The sequence below is a fragment of the Mya arenaria genome, chromosome 3 (genome assembly GCF_026914265.1).
Source record: "Mya arenaria isolate MELC-2E11 chromosome 3, ASM2691426v1".
NCBI lineage: Eukaryota > Metazoa > Mollusca > Bivalvia > Myida > Myidae > Mya > Mya arenaria.
The window spans coordinates 60,599,885-60,616,861 of record NC_069124.1 but is presented as its reverse complement, the minus strand read 5'-3'; the positions used below and the strand labels follow the sequence as shown (position 1 = coordinate 60,616,861).

Genomic DNA, 16,977 nt, shown 5'->3' with positions numbered 1-16,977 from the left:
GTATTGTTGTGTACTTTGAAGTATTGAAATTGTAAGCTGAATATGCATATACATAAAATACGTAATTTTAGTGCGCGACCTGATATGACTTAAACATGAGTATGTCAAAATGATTGTGCACAACGATAAGAAAATGGTACAATTGCCGACCTGTGACAGCACAGCTTTAAATAAAGTAAAGGAATATGTAGTCAGCAGACAAGTGTGTACGATGGTGGTGCTTTTCCATGTGCTGGAATACACCGGAGGTTCTCCAAACTTCGGCATCATGATAGGACCCGGGCCAACGCGCATTGATGCTTGTAACCCGCCTGCGATAAACATTTTGTATAACTCTTTGTGAATATAGTGTCGCTGTACATTGAAATGCATTTTGTAAAGGTGTAAACATATCTGTATCACATTTAGGGTCATCCTTCAACACGGGTTCATGAGGCTGCAAATTTACCACCGCGAAAGCCTAGCGGTAGAGCGTTTACTTCGGATAAGGGAGGTTCTGTGTTGGATCATTGGTCGCTTTATACCAAAAGACGTTGTTACCAGTAGTTAGTTTGCCTAACGCACGGTATTTCAAGGGTAGTATTGAGATAATGGTGTGCTCAGTATTGTTTATAAAGATCTTTGGAAAGTTGTACCCCGTGTATCGGTGCTTTACACAGGAAACTTCAAAAGAATTAATGATATTTTCGTATTTTTCTAGGGTATTTCGTCCAAATCTTTTTGTATCTCTTTTTTTTTTACTTTTTAATAAAAACGCTGAAAATAAGTGACTCTTTTAAATATTTAAGCCTTACAGCTTTACAAGAAATCCATGGACGTCTTAAAAAGGGATGATCATATGGTTCGGAAATCAACCATAATTCTTGTCAATGGCTCTTTATTCCATAGATTCCAGTCAAGCATGATGTCATATTTATTCATATCAGATAATTGATCAGGTAATCACGCTACGCTTTTGCAGTCAACTTCAGAAAAAAGCGCTTCAAAATGGGAAACCTTGTGCATGATATGATATCGCAACGCAGTATGGTGTTTGTTTAGAAATGTTTGTGTATGATTTGTAAGTTTCATTTATATATGATAACGGTACGTCTTCTAGAAATAATCACGCGAGACCACGTAGACAAATAAACCTATAATATAGTTCAAAATGATTAACCGCGAAAATGGTAAATGATGACCTATCCTAGCTGAGAGACACTGCATTCACTAAAATGTAACATCGTAACGTAATGTCTTAATAAGTTGCGTCCAAACAGTGTGTACATCATGAGTAGCATGCTTTACTTCAGTTAAGGTGTCAATGTTGTTTGGGGATAACAGACTCCATTCCAACCATTTTTCGGTATAAAAGATGCAATAGGCGAAACAAATGCACACACGGGGAATCTTACCTATGATTTTTTTTTAATTATGAAAGAAATCCAATACCACCAGAAAACTGTAACATTTACAATGAATGAGAATAAAATACAGTTTCATATGTGTGTCTTGCTCAAAATCTATTTTTTACCTATAGTGTTTCATGATCTGGCTATTTGTATCTAGTAAGCACTTAGGCCACTGTTTGAGAGCTTCCGTTTTTATTTCCGTGAATTGTCATCTCATTAGAGCTCGTATGTCAAAGCAATGACAGTTTCAGGGTCTTGTCTCTCAAACTGTTCTTCGAATGGAATAATGATCCCTTATTTAGGAAGCGCCTCATTGTATGCACGGAGTTCGCAAGTTATATTTTTCAGTATACATTTATAAGAAGTTCAGCAGTTGCCAAGCTGAACGACACATATTCGTAAAGCATGTTGTAATATCACTAATGAATTTAATGTTGTTGACAATTAATAATTATCGACATCCTGGCGAATCTCTCTTGCTTTCGACGAGTCCAACTTTAAAGTGAAAAACAAGACGATTTATGTCATGTAGCTCATTGTCATGATACTTTATGTTCAGAATCAACAGAAACAAATGATAATGATTTAAACCTAATCCAACAGGATACATTTCATCTTAACTGTCGACCTACTTATACGATCTGAAACGTAGACTGTCTTTGATTGATTCAGTTGATTTAATATAGCCGGAGTCTAAAGATAACCCACAGACTGCAATTTTAAGTTAATATCGCTATCCTTACAACTAAATGTGTTTGAAATTACAAATTATTGAGACGTGTAACAGTCGCTTTCCTCTAATCTATGTCAAGATCAAGTAAAAATCTACCTTTTACGACGCTAAACATCAATGGGTAGATGCGACAGAAAGGGTGTATTTTGCTTGTGAATAGTCATAAAAAGTATTTAAGACATAAAATGAAAATGATATCAATTTCAAATATGTAATCATAAAGAAGATCAAAGGAAGCTGTGTAAATATTTTATGTTAATCTACGCTTTGGTTATACTTTCAATTAAATTAACATCTTTCAGTTATGTTAACCTCCTTCTTATCAATAACTTGCTTTAATTCAAGATTCTAAGTAAAAAACCCAAACAGTTTTAGCGAGTTTAAAGGAGTTTTGCACTTTGCGCATTTCTTTGAAGAAACAGTTTCAAGCAAAAAATCTTTATTAAGATGTAGATTGTTCTCCTTAAAGAAGCTGTTAAATATATCAAGAATGCCAAGTCGATGTGTCTACTTTAATTCAAAATTAAGCTATGTAAGCGGTAAGTAAAGCCATGATGCGGGATGTTTTTACGCGCATCCATCACAGGGGAATGGGGGTTCGTCTACTGACTTTGATTTATAAATATGTATTCATTTAGGCTCTGTGAAATAAATTGAAACTATCATAATTGCTTTTAAGGTGAAGAAATATTCAACGTGTTCCTGATATAATTTTTATTGCATTCAAAGTTTCACAAAACCACACTCCCCTCATAAGTAGTTTGATCAAAATAGGATACGAAAACGACATAAGGAGTTCTGACGTATAAATCAAAACGATACGTCTTGAACTGAACAAAGAAAATGACATAATATAAGACTTCAATCTTCACTTGTCAATGTTTAATAAAGGTTTATTCTAGTTTGTCATATAATTTCAGGGCATTGACCAATGCCTTAACTCAGAACAAACCACCTAATTCGCTTGTTTTCTTCATTGGGGGTTTTCTTCCTTCACAAGAAAGACACGTTATTTGATTATATTCTTGGGAAGGCGGTCACGGATTAAACAATGTACACTAAAAGCCCAGCTATAGTGAATGGCAGAGCTTAACAATGAAGTCTTACGCTCCACGGAGTCATCTCATTTTACAAAATAAATTTTGCTTTTCGATTTCCAGACAGTTCCATTAAATACAGAGAAAGAATCTTGCAAAGAAATATGGCAATATTTACGGTAAAATCCCTGTGAAATATGTGCTTTTTTCTATGAAATTAATCTTGAATTTCATTTGAAAGTTTTAGATGTTTTGCAAACGGTATTTAATCATTTTAATCACGAGTAAATGGAGTGCCAATTTAAGAGTCAATGGATGGTTTGAGTTCTCAGTGATAACTCATCATGAATTTAGTTTTTTTAATTTTGCATTTTATTGTTATCTTTGTCTGATTTTTACGAACCATTCTAGTGATGTCAAGTGATGACTCATAGTTCAGAATTGTTAATTACATGTTTACTATGAAATTAAAATTAATCAACACTGAAACACTATGACATTTTGACATTTTGACTGAACTAGTTTAAGGATCTGACCTTTTAAAGTGACTAAGTTGCCTCACTGAATGACAGGTCATAGCGTTCTTCTTATTATAAGAGTATACCCGTGATGCAAAATATTCTCAATATTAAAAAGATTCAAAACAGTTTTGGCGATAAAGGTCAAACTAAAGTACGTGACATAAATCATTAACATTTGGACAATAAAAGTCAAGTACCTAATAAACTTCTAAGGAATATCTTTAAAGCTGCACTCTCAAAGGTGTACCTTTTTTACAACTTTTATTGTCTTGGAATGAGCCAACTTTTGCGTAAATATCTGCAAACCAGTGATAAAAGACTGCTGACAAAAAAACAAATCTCAGATTTTCATATTTTTGTACGAATATTTGTGTTTTATGGCTAAAAGCGTTACTAACGGTTTAAGAAAAATACATGAAACATCAAATTTTTGGACTTAAATATAAAAATCTGCGATCTAATTTCTTGACAAATTCTTATATGATCGGTTAACATGCATTTTCGCATAAAATGGCTCGTTCCTGGACAAAATATTTGTCAAACAGCCAATCTTTAAGAGTGCAGTTTTAAGAAAAGATAAACATCGATCAAATTTTAAAAAAGGTAACCGTTATAAAGAGTGTATTAGAAGGCAGTATTAACTTAACATGTGCATCATATTTAAAAATAATTTAGTATTTTGCACTTTAATATTAAATTGCAAGTGTTTTCGCAGTTATTTAATTTATAAAGGAAGCAGTTAGAAGAATATATTAGGAAATTTAAGTTTTTAAACATACTCTTAATAATGCCTTGCATAGACTCGTCGACTTAAGAATAACCACTTTTCATTTCCTTATTTTATCGACGTTATAGAATGTTTAAGAGAAACATGTTTGACCAAGTGGTTATTGGCCTAATGTAGACAAATCGAAAATTCAAAACGCAGACGTCGACGTGACGTTTTAAATTCTATTGTTAATCTATCTGGATGATATTTCCGAAACACTATGTAGAAGTGCTAGCCAATCGATAACCATAACAACCGTAATTATTTGATTGGTCTCCGTTACTCGATCTTTTTTTCATAACGGCGTTTATTTTACGAACCAAATTTATATCAGTACTAAACATTCAGAAAATAGCTTTTAATAAATGTTAAACTTCATACAGATTCAGATTATCGCTTTAACGTCTATACAGTTTGCAAACAAAAACCAACATAACCCTTTTCGTTAAAACTTAAATTTTCAAGCAGCATCCCAAATTTCCTTCCGTTTTTGACTTTAAAAAAATAAATCAACTAAAATAGTATTAATTAAGAAGTGGCGGAACGTGCGAATTCTACTCGCCAACTTTCATAGTACAATACGAACATATTTATTCCTTTATTTATGGAGTTATATATGTTGTCATTAAATTGTTAATTCATACCATACTTGTTAATTAGAAGCTTTCATATTTTCCGATTTATGCTCGCGTTTGATATTTTTTCCTAAGTAAAGATTTCTAAAAAAAATGGTTGTTTTTATATCATATCTGTAAACCTTGATTTTGGAGGACCATACTATAATTATTCACTAGGAGATTTTTTTCTATGATTTCACCATATGGCCTACTTAAACCAATCATAACAAAATTGTAAGGTTGATATTTTCATTTGGCTTTTCCGTACAGACAAATTTTGCGCGTGTTTCTTCTCGCTGGAATGTTGACACTTAATGCCAGGTCTTCTCGGAATATTTTTAAACAGTTATTGACCTTTGTTTGTTTTATTGTATTGTACACGTTGTGATTTCTGTTATCGTTTTTTCAAAGTTATGGCCCTTTTGATATTTTTGAAATATAGACGATATCATCATATCCATGGACTAAACTTCATACGAGTAGCACACGTGTATTGGTGTATGCGGTTGAGCTATTTTAACAGAGCTTTGATCCTTGGATGTATTTTCATATATACCTTACCCCAGAAAATAACACTACGGCACACACGGTCTAATCAACCCATAAGAACAGAAAACTCTTATTGGTCGTATTGTACAAACATGAAGCACTTATTAACATACATTGAATAACAGAAACATACGAAAATACTTAAAAACTAAAGAAAACTGTTATCGAAAGCAATTCAATAAGCAATTCGAAGTTTGAACTTCATTCGAGTTTTACTGATTTGGAGCGGATGATGGCTGAATGTTTACATATGTGCGAACCCTTCGTATGTTGACGGGAAGGGAAACGTAATTGCTTAACATTATAAGTGATTCTATGCTTGATACATGCTTTCGAGATCATTTTTAAAATTGATTTTTTTTAAATTCCTGTAAAAAGGTTATGTTTAAAAGAATATGTTAGAACTTCCAAAAACAATAAAACTATAAACGTTTATACTCTTACTTGGTCGGCTAACAGTTAATAAATCGTATTCTTGTCTTAAAGCATACTTGCGAAGTCAGATGCTCAGTAAACGTTCAAAGTTTGTCATTATGTCGTCGCTGCAACTTAAATACGAGAAACTCGAGTACTTGTTCACTTGCGAGTGATATTCACTCATTGAGCTACAGTCTGCCACGAAATTAACTATCACATAGGGTCCAAACGAGCACACACCATAAGGTTATTTTGTATGTGGTATTTAGCAGCAAATATTCACAATATAATCTGTAACAATGGCCAGACCATTTTTAAAGGCAATTAGAATTGAAAATCTGAACAATTATAAATGACCGTCATTTACGCAAATGCGGCAGAAATATGATCTATTGAGAAGGTTTGATGATGCAATGAACAAATGATCTTCCCGGAAATTTGGGACACTGTGTCGGCAAATTTGTTTGTATGTTTTGAGCAGACAAATTGCAATGTTCTGGTATAATAACATGCCTAAGTCTACATGAATTCAAAAATGGCAAAAACCTTCAAAACAATATATTTTCTGGCAAATAAAACAATTTAAATAAACTCTACAAAAACTTTTTTTTTCGTTTTATATAATTGCAAACAACATATGCACTGGTCGTCAAATAATTTATGTCAATGGTTCAAACATCTGTTTTGTCGTATAAAGACGCTATTCAACTGAATTATAACTACGTTTCACTTCAATGTGTTGTTGAATCGTTTTGTCGATTTCCTGTATAATAAAGTGTATTCCGTTGGTTGACCGCTTGATTGCATCAACATTGTGTCATTGGCCGTCAATTCTGTCTTGCCACAGATAAATATTGCCTTGAACTTTCGACGATAGCGCTCACTGAACAGGCAGTAAATTATAGGGTTCCCCGCCGAGTTTAGGTATGCTAGTACTGTAACGCCTACAAGAAATCCCCACGTTTGGTGGAAAGGTTGTTGTGAAAAAGTGTTGTAAAATAACAAAACTTGATGTGGAGAATAGCTGACAAAGTACAGCACGACGCTGACAATCAGCATCTTGATCACACCCCTGCGGGCTGTAACCGTGTCGGAGCACTTGACAGAATGCGTGTTTCCAGGGCTTTGGCGCAAGTTCTGCCCGTGAAGTTCTTTAATACCTACGAACAAGTGTTTGCCAATAATAATGTAACACACAATCTGAACAACAAGAGGTATGAAGTAAAATAGTATAGATTCCGTGTACTTGAAAGCAATGTACATTTTCTTGAAATGGTCGTTGGGAAACACTAGGACACAGAATTTTATACTGACGGGACCCTGCGTTTCTCCAAATCCAATGACGACATTAAACAGCAATGTAGGTAGAGCCAGAATAACAGAGGTTATCCAAATTATCACCACGACAACTGCCGTTCGACGCCGAGTGCACATGATATGAGCTTTGATTGGAAACACGATTGCGATGTACCTGAAAATAGAATATAAAATAATAATTTGTTAAATATAATAATTATATACTACTTGCATCAAATATGTCAGTACAAAATTCGATGTGATTAGTTCTAATTAAAGGACGCATGATATATTCGGATAGGTTAAGAAAGCCGTGTTTTTGCAAGGGTTGTTAATAAAAAGTGTAATTGTTTGCCCTCACAACCATTGCAATGAGGCAATGGAAACGAACAGTACTGTGTAAATCAGTTCATTTAAAATCCTGAACATAATTTATTATTCAACGATGTATTGACACATTGACCTCAATTATGCACTTCACTGCTTAGGTCTATTCTAGTTTGAAACATTACGTATTCGAGACACTACATACACACTATATTTTGTTTGAGGTAACAACGATGTTAACCTTAAGCAAGACAATATTTAAGCTGTACGCAACAAACAGTCACAATGTGCGATCATCAGAAGAAGATGCACACAGAAACCTTTCAACTGACTTGATCAGCGTTGATGGGATCAAAACAGATAGATTGATTGCAAATTTATCTTCTGGTCGCGTTTGATCTCAACTTATAGGGTTTAGTGCCTTACGCAGGCACGCACGTACACACACATTTATGCGAACGCACACACGCACACACACACACACACACACACACACAGCCTGGATAAGAATTCATAATGTGGAATCATGAGCAAGAAATGTCATATGCGTTGTGCACATGATCGTATGTCAGTGTTTTATTTAAAAGAACTGGAATTGCCTTACAGATTAACAAAAAAATGAAATATACTTTTAATTGCACACTTTTATTTTTCTAAACCAACTAATTTGATTCCATCATTTCAGATTTTGGCGCATTTTTTTAAATTTATAGTTCAGATGTAATTCTCGCATTTATTGCAGGTCGATTAGAAAAAAACTGTATGCGTCATAGTTTTGCGGGATATTAGAAAAAAAAATATATTTAAAAAAAATAAAAAGCCCCTCATATTGGCTGGACAAATGATATTTTATTTCCCGTTTCAAATCATTCTAACAGAAATAAAAAGAGTAGTTTTTGAAACTTTCCAATCCAGGATTGTACCAAATATCTAAGAGCCTTAAAGTGTTATGTTCTTTAAATAAATTAATACGGCCTTCTTCCGTGTGAATCTTCTTCTTTTCCATATCATCTTTATACTCTGGCGCCGTAAAAAAGAGTTCAGCCGAAGACATATAGACACATAATATGTTATCACGAGTATCATTCGTGTTCACACTCATTCATTCATTACTGATGCTTGTGGATGTTTAAAAGGGAGCTGAGTGTAGCGACAGAAAATCTAAATATCATAACGAAAGAAATAATTCAACCAAACGTTTTGGATTTGTCATTTCACTGTAACACAAAACGAATGGTGCAATAAAAATAAAGTGTTAAGCCCAGCAGATCACAATTCAAATATAAATTTTGAGTACATGACCTGGACAAGAGCGCAAACGACGCTGGACCAGAGTCAGAAACGTACAAACACCATTTACACACGAACAAACACCACAAGAACAGACCATAAACACATCAAAATAGCTTTATCGATAAATGGTATCAAACTGTGATATATGAATTTAAGAGTGTATTATTCTGCGCAAGGTGTTCGGGAAGATTAAGTCATGGTTATTGATAAGTCTTGCTCTACTTAACCATGTCATTGGCATAATCCGGGCACAATATGGTTTGACGTTTAGTCTAGACACACCAACGATCAATCGGATACGTGAATACGTGGAGGTTCTATATAAGACCGGCATTAAATATATTATCATAGTCTTCATAGCAGTTTCTTATGAACTACTTGTATTAAATACAGAACGCAAACAACTGTGTTGCAATATATCAGGTTGGTTCTGATTATTCCAATTTAAAAGTCTATTGTAAGTAACAAAGTATCTTTTATCATAGAGAAACTTTTTCATAAGCCCATATTATTCATCAATCATTATCTGAATGGGCTTTTAAGCTATGTTGATAGATTTAACCGTTCTCTCTAGTTACATAAGTGCGTAAACACTGAGTCATGACATCTATCACATCTTGTCCATGATATGTATTAGTCACTAAGGTAATTAATTGCATTTATTTAAACATATTTAAAAGGTTGTTCATGTCAATTTTATATCCTGCTGTATTTATTTGATAATATGCCTTTTTGTATGCTTATGAAGTGATCTGAGTGATTAAAATCTTGCAATTGAGTTTATTAAGTGCAATAACATATACCATTTTGATTCAAAACACCAAAATAATGAGAGGTTGTATATTTACGAAATCAAGTTTAATATAACATTTTGATAGACATTTTGTGGAGAAGAATCCAGCCAAAACAATAAATAAAACCATTCACGCTAAATAGGGTTCGGTCAGACATGAGTTAATAATATCCTTCAATAGTAAAGCGTGATAATTAAGGATTTTTGCTAAAAATTATTTTAAGATACTTTCTCGGTCCTGAATACTACTTTGTGTCGCCAGCTTTTTTATTTATCTTTTCGTAACTCTGCCTGAGTGACAGACATACGTCGCAGTGAAATATGAAAGTTTTCTTAAGGTCATGTTTGATTCTGGTACTGGTTGATAAAAGAGTAATGTAGAATTATATTGTTGTTATGAAAAGACTGTTTATACAATGACAACTTCAGTCGAAATTAAAACCACTTATTTTTGGTTTGGTGATATCACTGATTTTGCGAACTGAAATTTGCTGGCGTCATTTAATGACCTCTCTCTTTAGAGAGAAATACAAAAGTCTTCGCGTTTGGATATTAAATGATGCCACGTCAAGCTAACGGTTCATTAGACGAAAGCTGTGATTTTGTCTTTGGAAATCTGTATACAGATGAGTTCGGATTTTGCTAGAAGACACAATGGATAATGATCCTAATGATAGGATTGCGTTTAAAAGTCTATTTTTGAGTATTCATTTAAGAACTGAACATTATTTTCTGCGTTTCATTGATGTTTAAAGTGTCGGAAAAATTACACCTAAGTCATACATTAAACTTACTGCCCTGTTGTATATATTCATGAACGGTTGGCATGTCATTACTTTCAATAAGCTGTTTATCTAGATGTAAACTTTCATTTTTAATTTCATTTTTTTTTGTAACTTCAGGCAAATCATCAAAAATCATCAGTTCTTCAATTTCTGGAGGAATCTCAGCAGCAGCAGCATTTTCCTTACTCAAATCCAGCTCAAACAACTTAAACCTACCAAATCTGACCGATCACCCGCCATGTTGACTCTGTGCTGTAGAAGAACTCTCACCTTCCAGTTATCCGCATTCATTTAATTGTCATAAATGATAGAACATAAAACCAGAAAAATATTTTTAAAAGGTTTATTGTTCAATTGTTGCTTTATTTTAACCCCAAATAACTATTGTAAACAGCTTCATACTATAACGTGACGTCATTGGTTGTAAAAAGAAAGTAGTCCGGTTATGAATATTAATAAGCTGATTTGCATACACGAATGCTTCATGGAGAAATGAATGAATGTCAAATAGGTTGTTTTATCCAATAGGATTTCAGCATTTACTCGTACCTGCTCAAAGTTGTAATTATTTTTACATAAACGATATTCATTCGTTTACGATGAGTGTTTAAAATGTATTGTGAACACAATTCAGTTAAATTATTATGTTGATTGCATATGTTTTGAATATTAAAAATGCTTTTATTGTTTTGGTATCAATTGGTTGATTTTCGGAATTTTGTTCAAGTTAATAGCGTGGTTCACGACATCTCTGTTAACTAGTTTTAATCCTACCGTTCATCCAGTTAAATCCCTGAATAGTTTTTTAAGTCTTCGTTGACGACCAATTCCAAATAACAACAAAACACTTTTTTGAATGAAAAGGTATTGAAAACGCCGATGCAGTTTATATCGATGAAGTTAAACCTTTACTTGGTTTTGCAAGGAATGTTTCTACTTTGTTCCATAGCAGTTCGACCATTTGTCTTAAATGCCAGATTTTCATATTTATAGTCGCTTAAAAGCACAAACAATCATGTTCGTTGCCTGGTAAACGGTGTGCCGTACCAAACTACAAATCTGTGTTGTTTATCCAACAAACTCAAAATCTACCATACATTAATACAGAGTCTATGAAAGTATGTTTTGACACTGAATTGTACAAAATATGTGACTGATTGCATGGTTTAAACCATTTTCAAGTTAAATGATTTCTTAAAGATATGAAAACAATCTTCTGACTCACAAATATTAGAATGAAATATTTTTAGCATTTCAATTTCCAAACAAATGGACGTCTCCAAAAGAGAATAATTAAACGTTTCTTTTCAGCGATCTCAAATGAATTAATAAAATATTGCTATTACGTATAAAGTAGGACGAAATACAGCGTAAGTGTGTGAATGATGGCAATTTATTTTCTAGATAACAAAGAAATGTTAAGCAGACTTTCAATTATATTATAAATATACAACATTATATTAATAAAAGTAAAAAGAGGCAATACATTTACTTACACTACTATGACAAATAAGTTGCTGTTACCTGCAATGCTTATCATTATTCGTAGCATTACTTTCTGAATACTTAAGTAAAATATAAATCACTATTTCATCAAAACATTAGGTGAAATTGTGAATGGCATACACAATAAAGGACGGTCTTAGCCAATCACTATTTATGGTACCGACCTTTCAACACAAACAGCCATCAACGTCATTACGGAGGAGTAGAGTGCGGTGACCAAAACAGTCCGCTGTATCTTACACATAGAGGGCCCAAGCAACCAACCCCTGTTCAACATGTACTGGGCGATCTCCGGAACGCCGAACAACAGTATGGACAGATCAGCTAGTGCCAAATTCACAATTAGGATATTTGTGTTTGATTGACGCATTTTTACATCACTGAACACAACATATACTACTAAGGTATTTCCAATAATTCCCACAATGCCGATGGAAAAGAACAGACATGATAAAGACACCATTTCCGGAATTGTCACGTTGTCTTGTTGAAATGTATCCGATGACAAAATAGACTTATTGTCGAGCGTTGTTTCGTTCAAGAAAGTAAAATTATTCATTGTCATTTGTTTGGAAAAAAATGTTTTGTCCTACTATCTTAACACAAATGTCAGTATACACGGTCTTTCTGTTTTCAATTAGCTACTACGAAAATAACAAGAGCAAAAAAACACACTCAATGCTTCCTGTCAATCGTATAAACGCAACTGGTGTCACAGCTAGTAAGTCCCTCTCTTAAATATCGCCGCTATCGAAGTGGCATGCTTTTCCTCACAGTAGCAAGTAATTGAGCCTTGCCATTTACGGTAACGCGAACAACTGAATTTCCAATCTGAGAATGTAAATTCCTTAACCAGCGTCCAAGCATTCCTCTACCACCACATTGTGTAGCTTCCACTGCACTGAGAAACAACCTGACATTATTTATTGCCGACTGTATCTGTACATAAACCCTTATTGTTTATGGTTTAGAGACATTGATTAAATTACTCAGCAAACTATATCACCATCGAATTGATTAAGTTAAAGACTTCACAAATATTAATGGATGCTTGGATATGTGTATAGTTATGAGCTTAAATCAGCTCTTTCCCAAGCATGCTGTAATATGTTTCACTGACTGTCCATGGCGGCAACTCTGTGTTTTAACAAATTAATATCGATTTACTAATATCTTAAACGTATGTGTTTCGGATGTTTGTGTTTGTGAGTGCATCATTGATATGGGTTGTTGAATTTTGATTCATTATTTATTACACTATATCATGGCAAATTTGTGGAAGCTGAGGTTATCCCCAAAGTTCCTATTATTTTCCTTATCTACTTATTTACTCTGTGTCTGTTTATGAGTAAGAATGAATGAAACTTTTTTTAATTATATTGCTGATCTAAACCATTAACAATTGTTATGTTCTAACTTTCGGATAAAATGCATAAGACAAAACATTGCTCTGGATCATATTTATCTATTTATCATTCTAAATGAGCTACTGGACAAAAAGGAAAAGTTAACCGCCAACTTCGGAGTAAGATACGTAGCATAAGTAAAAGTATATAGTATTGATTGTAATACGAAATGAAAACCGCATTGGTAAGCAATACATTTAATATGTCTGAATAACAATTGCCAACCATTGCAAAACATAGTATAATATATTTAGAATAAAAGTTCTTGGCCGACAGCCTCTTTTCTAAGGCATCGGTAGGCGCTTAATGAGTCATCTGTTTGTATACTTTTATCAATGTATAAGCCGTTGTCTTGATCTTATCTTTTTGCGGTAAGAATATGGGTTTTTTTTCTGATACAGGCAGAACAATTATTTCTTCATTAGAAAGTTTCCTAATAACTGTGAAGAACAATGTAATGGCAAAAGGCGTTTTGTTGTACCAGTCTTTTATAATTATACTTAAAGATGGAGGAAATTTTAGCTGTTTTTACAGAAAATAAATACGCCATTAAATGATCCAAGACATTCCTAAAGCTTAGAATGACCTGTACGAGCATTAGGATAAAGTGATTTAGGGTGAATATAAACGCCCCTCAATTGTAGGTGAATTTTGGCAACGACGTTTAAACAATGTTTGCATGTACGAGTACACGTTCATATTGTGGAATGTAACTGATCGTTCCTACATGCCTTTTTCATAAACGTGTTCGAGCTATCACGCAAAGAAAACAAGTTGTTGACAAACAAAAACTCCGATACAAAATTGTTTCTTCTTTTAAAGTTTGTCAATGAAGCGGTATTCCATATAATAATTTTGAGGTATAACAGCGATTAATTAAAATGGAAGCCATGTGCATTTTTGTATGTGTACACCCGCAATCAAGGCCTATTTTGTGAATGATCTTGTACGACATTTATAAAAAGGGCACACACAGTTATTATAATAAGTGTTGGAAAATTTTGGTTGACAGCCTTCTACAAGTATTTGTGCTACGCTTTTTCCAGTACAGAAGAATGCGTTGTACAAGTGAATCATCCTGGCCATAAATCTAACAATAGTTTAGCATAAGTGACATAACTTGTCACAAACGACGGTATTGTTACTGCGAGAAAGTTTAAAATGTATCTCGAACGGCTGATAAGTTATCAACAAAAAAAACAAAACAAATGTTAATGGACGGACAGAAAGAGTGCACACGCATTTTTGCGGGGCTCTTAAAACGCTGTAGTACCTGATTCCGTGTTTTGCATTTTCTGAACCCATTAGTTCAATAGCTTTACAAGTATGTCCTTTTGCTGTTTGAGAAAGTGATAAAACATTCAGTCAAAGAACGAATATCAGCCATAAGCTTTGTCATTGGCAATCAAGTGTAATAATTCGAGTCAAATATGTTTTCATAATGTGTTCATATCAAATGATTGATCAGGTTATCATGCGAGGCTTTTGCAGTCGGCTGCGGATATAAATAACGTTTAAAAATAGGAAACCTTGAGTTGAAAATCATATGAAATAATAAAATTTTATCAAGTTTTGGGGAACAATCTTTTTCGGTGGTCAAACATACATCCTTGTGACATGTTTTATGGTAATAAGAATTTGATTAAACTTTACAGTAGAAGACCAAAGATCAAAGATCAAAATCAACAATGTCATGTGGGTTTTTGATGACTGATAATAAAAACCATGTCTATTTTGTATGAAGGCATTACCGGAAAGATGCAAGTGCTATTTGATTGGAAATCGGATAAAATATTCTTTTGTACAAATCGCTCAACTCCAATTTTCAGCTGCATATGTAGTTGCAATCGATAAAAGTATTAAGACTAGCGGGTATTTATTTTAACGGACTTCTTCAGAAAAAAAATCATCCTTTTAAATATCATCTTGACTTATCGCGGAAAAGCTAGTTTGATTGTCTAGCGTAGATAAGAAATCTTCTCTATACTCTACCACTCAACTCCATCAAACTGTAATATATCAATAATGATAATAATGTGATCTGCTAAGGCTAAGGCCTCAGTTAATATATTAGTAAGATGCATTCAAAATAGGTTTTAAAAGTTTTTCTAAAATATATTCAGTACATTGTTTATCTCGTATCGTGCTTTTCGTTATATTATTGTTTATAACTTACACATATTATGGTACAGTTGGAGCGATTCGCTAAACGGGTCACACACAGGGATTCAGAGCAATATTCTTTAATTATAAAAAAAGTATTTACAATAGTCTTTTACCAATATAAATACACAAATGTTACATTTGATATTAATATGTACCGTTGACGTTTCCTCTTTCCAAATGACTTTCAAGCATTGAGAACTAGCCAGAACATCTGATGCAAGATGATTATGAGTTGCCAATCTTGGTTTGTTTCTACTCTTTCAAGGGGGTCTTATGCCATGAGTAACCCGTATAAGTAAATAAGTTAGCACTTAAGCCATTGTTGCTGAGCTTCCGTTAATTTCCGTAAATTGTCATCTCATTTAGAGCTCGAATGTCAGTGCTGTCAGTCTCAGGGTCTTATATCTCAAACTGTATCAGAAATAGATTAATGACCCCTATTTAGGAATCGTTTCATTCCCTTGCAGGGAGCTCGTATCTTTTATGTGTCCAATACATATTACATTACATCAAAGTAGCAGAAGAACAGAAGTAAAATGCTTTTTTGTCAAATATTTGCAGCAAACTAAGTTGTATCCATAAGTACATTTCTGTTGTAAGCAATTAATTTCTCCTCTAATTTCGAACAATAAGTCTCTCTTGCTAATTCAAAGCACAATATCTTATGGTGGAATATAAAACGATCAATATCATGTTGTTCTTTTTAATGATATTGTATGTACATGTTGTACAGCAAGCTCAGAAGACGAACGTTAAATTGAAATATCGACATTTATTGTTAGATCTAAAGGGCGATTTACAAACAATTTGTTATATGAAAGTTATGTACAAAACTAATATTTATCGCATATGTGACTTCTTAAATTTTACTCATTTCTATGTAGTGCATACAAACAAAGAATCACGGCGCACATAAGATTTGGTCAAGAGGAAATTTTGGCCTTGGATTGCATCTTCAAAACACAAGGAAATCTTAAATATTTCACATGTGTAAAAGCTGAAAATAACATAGTCTTCAATAGGCTAAACAATACTTTCATATCTTTTCTGTTAAAAAAATTGTTTAGAATTTAACGTCATTTACTTGTATGTTTACATCAGTTACGAGCCGTGGTGATCCAGGTGAGAACACCGTTGAAGTCACGTGATTTCTCATTCTGAATATAACACTCATAGTTCCACACAGCTTCAATCTACTCCATCATAATGAGATACAAAAACATTGCCTTTACCACTGTATTGTATTTTCAAATATCAGTTTTATATTTGTAACGTAACTCAAGTGATACCCTCTTGTGATACTTCAAAAATGTTAAATTTCTTCGAAAAATCGTAACACTTAAAATTTGCACAGCCCACATCATATAAATT

The 16,977-nt window shown here is 33.4% G+C and overlaps 1 protein-coding gene across 3 annotated transcripts in view; it reads right to left on the bottom strand.

Annotated features, from left to right (window-relative positions):
* Nucleotides 1–6,353: 6,353 nt before the first annotated feature.
* LOC128227752 (neuropeptide receptor 15-like) overlaps nt 6,354–16,977 on the bottom strand; it is a 168,774-nt gene continuing 158,150 nt past the window's right edge. For all 3 annotated transcript variants that reach the window (XM_052938562.1, XM_052938560.1, XM_052938561.1), the window contains exon 2: nt 6,354–7,505. In XM_052938562.1, coding sequence (XP_052794522.1) covers nt 6,761–7,505 — 745 coding nt within the window. In that variant the 3' untranslated portion in view covers nt 6,354–6,760. The remainder of the gene's footprint in view (nt 7,506–16,977) is intronic.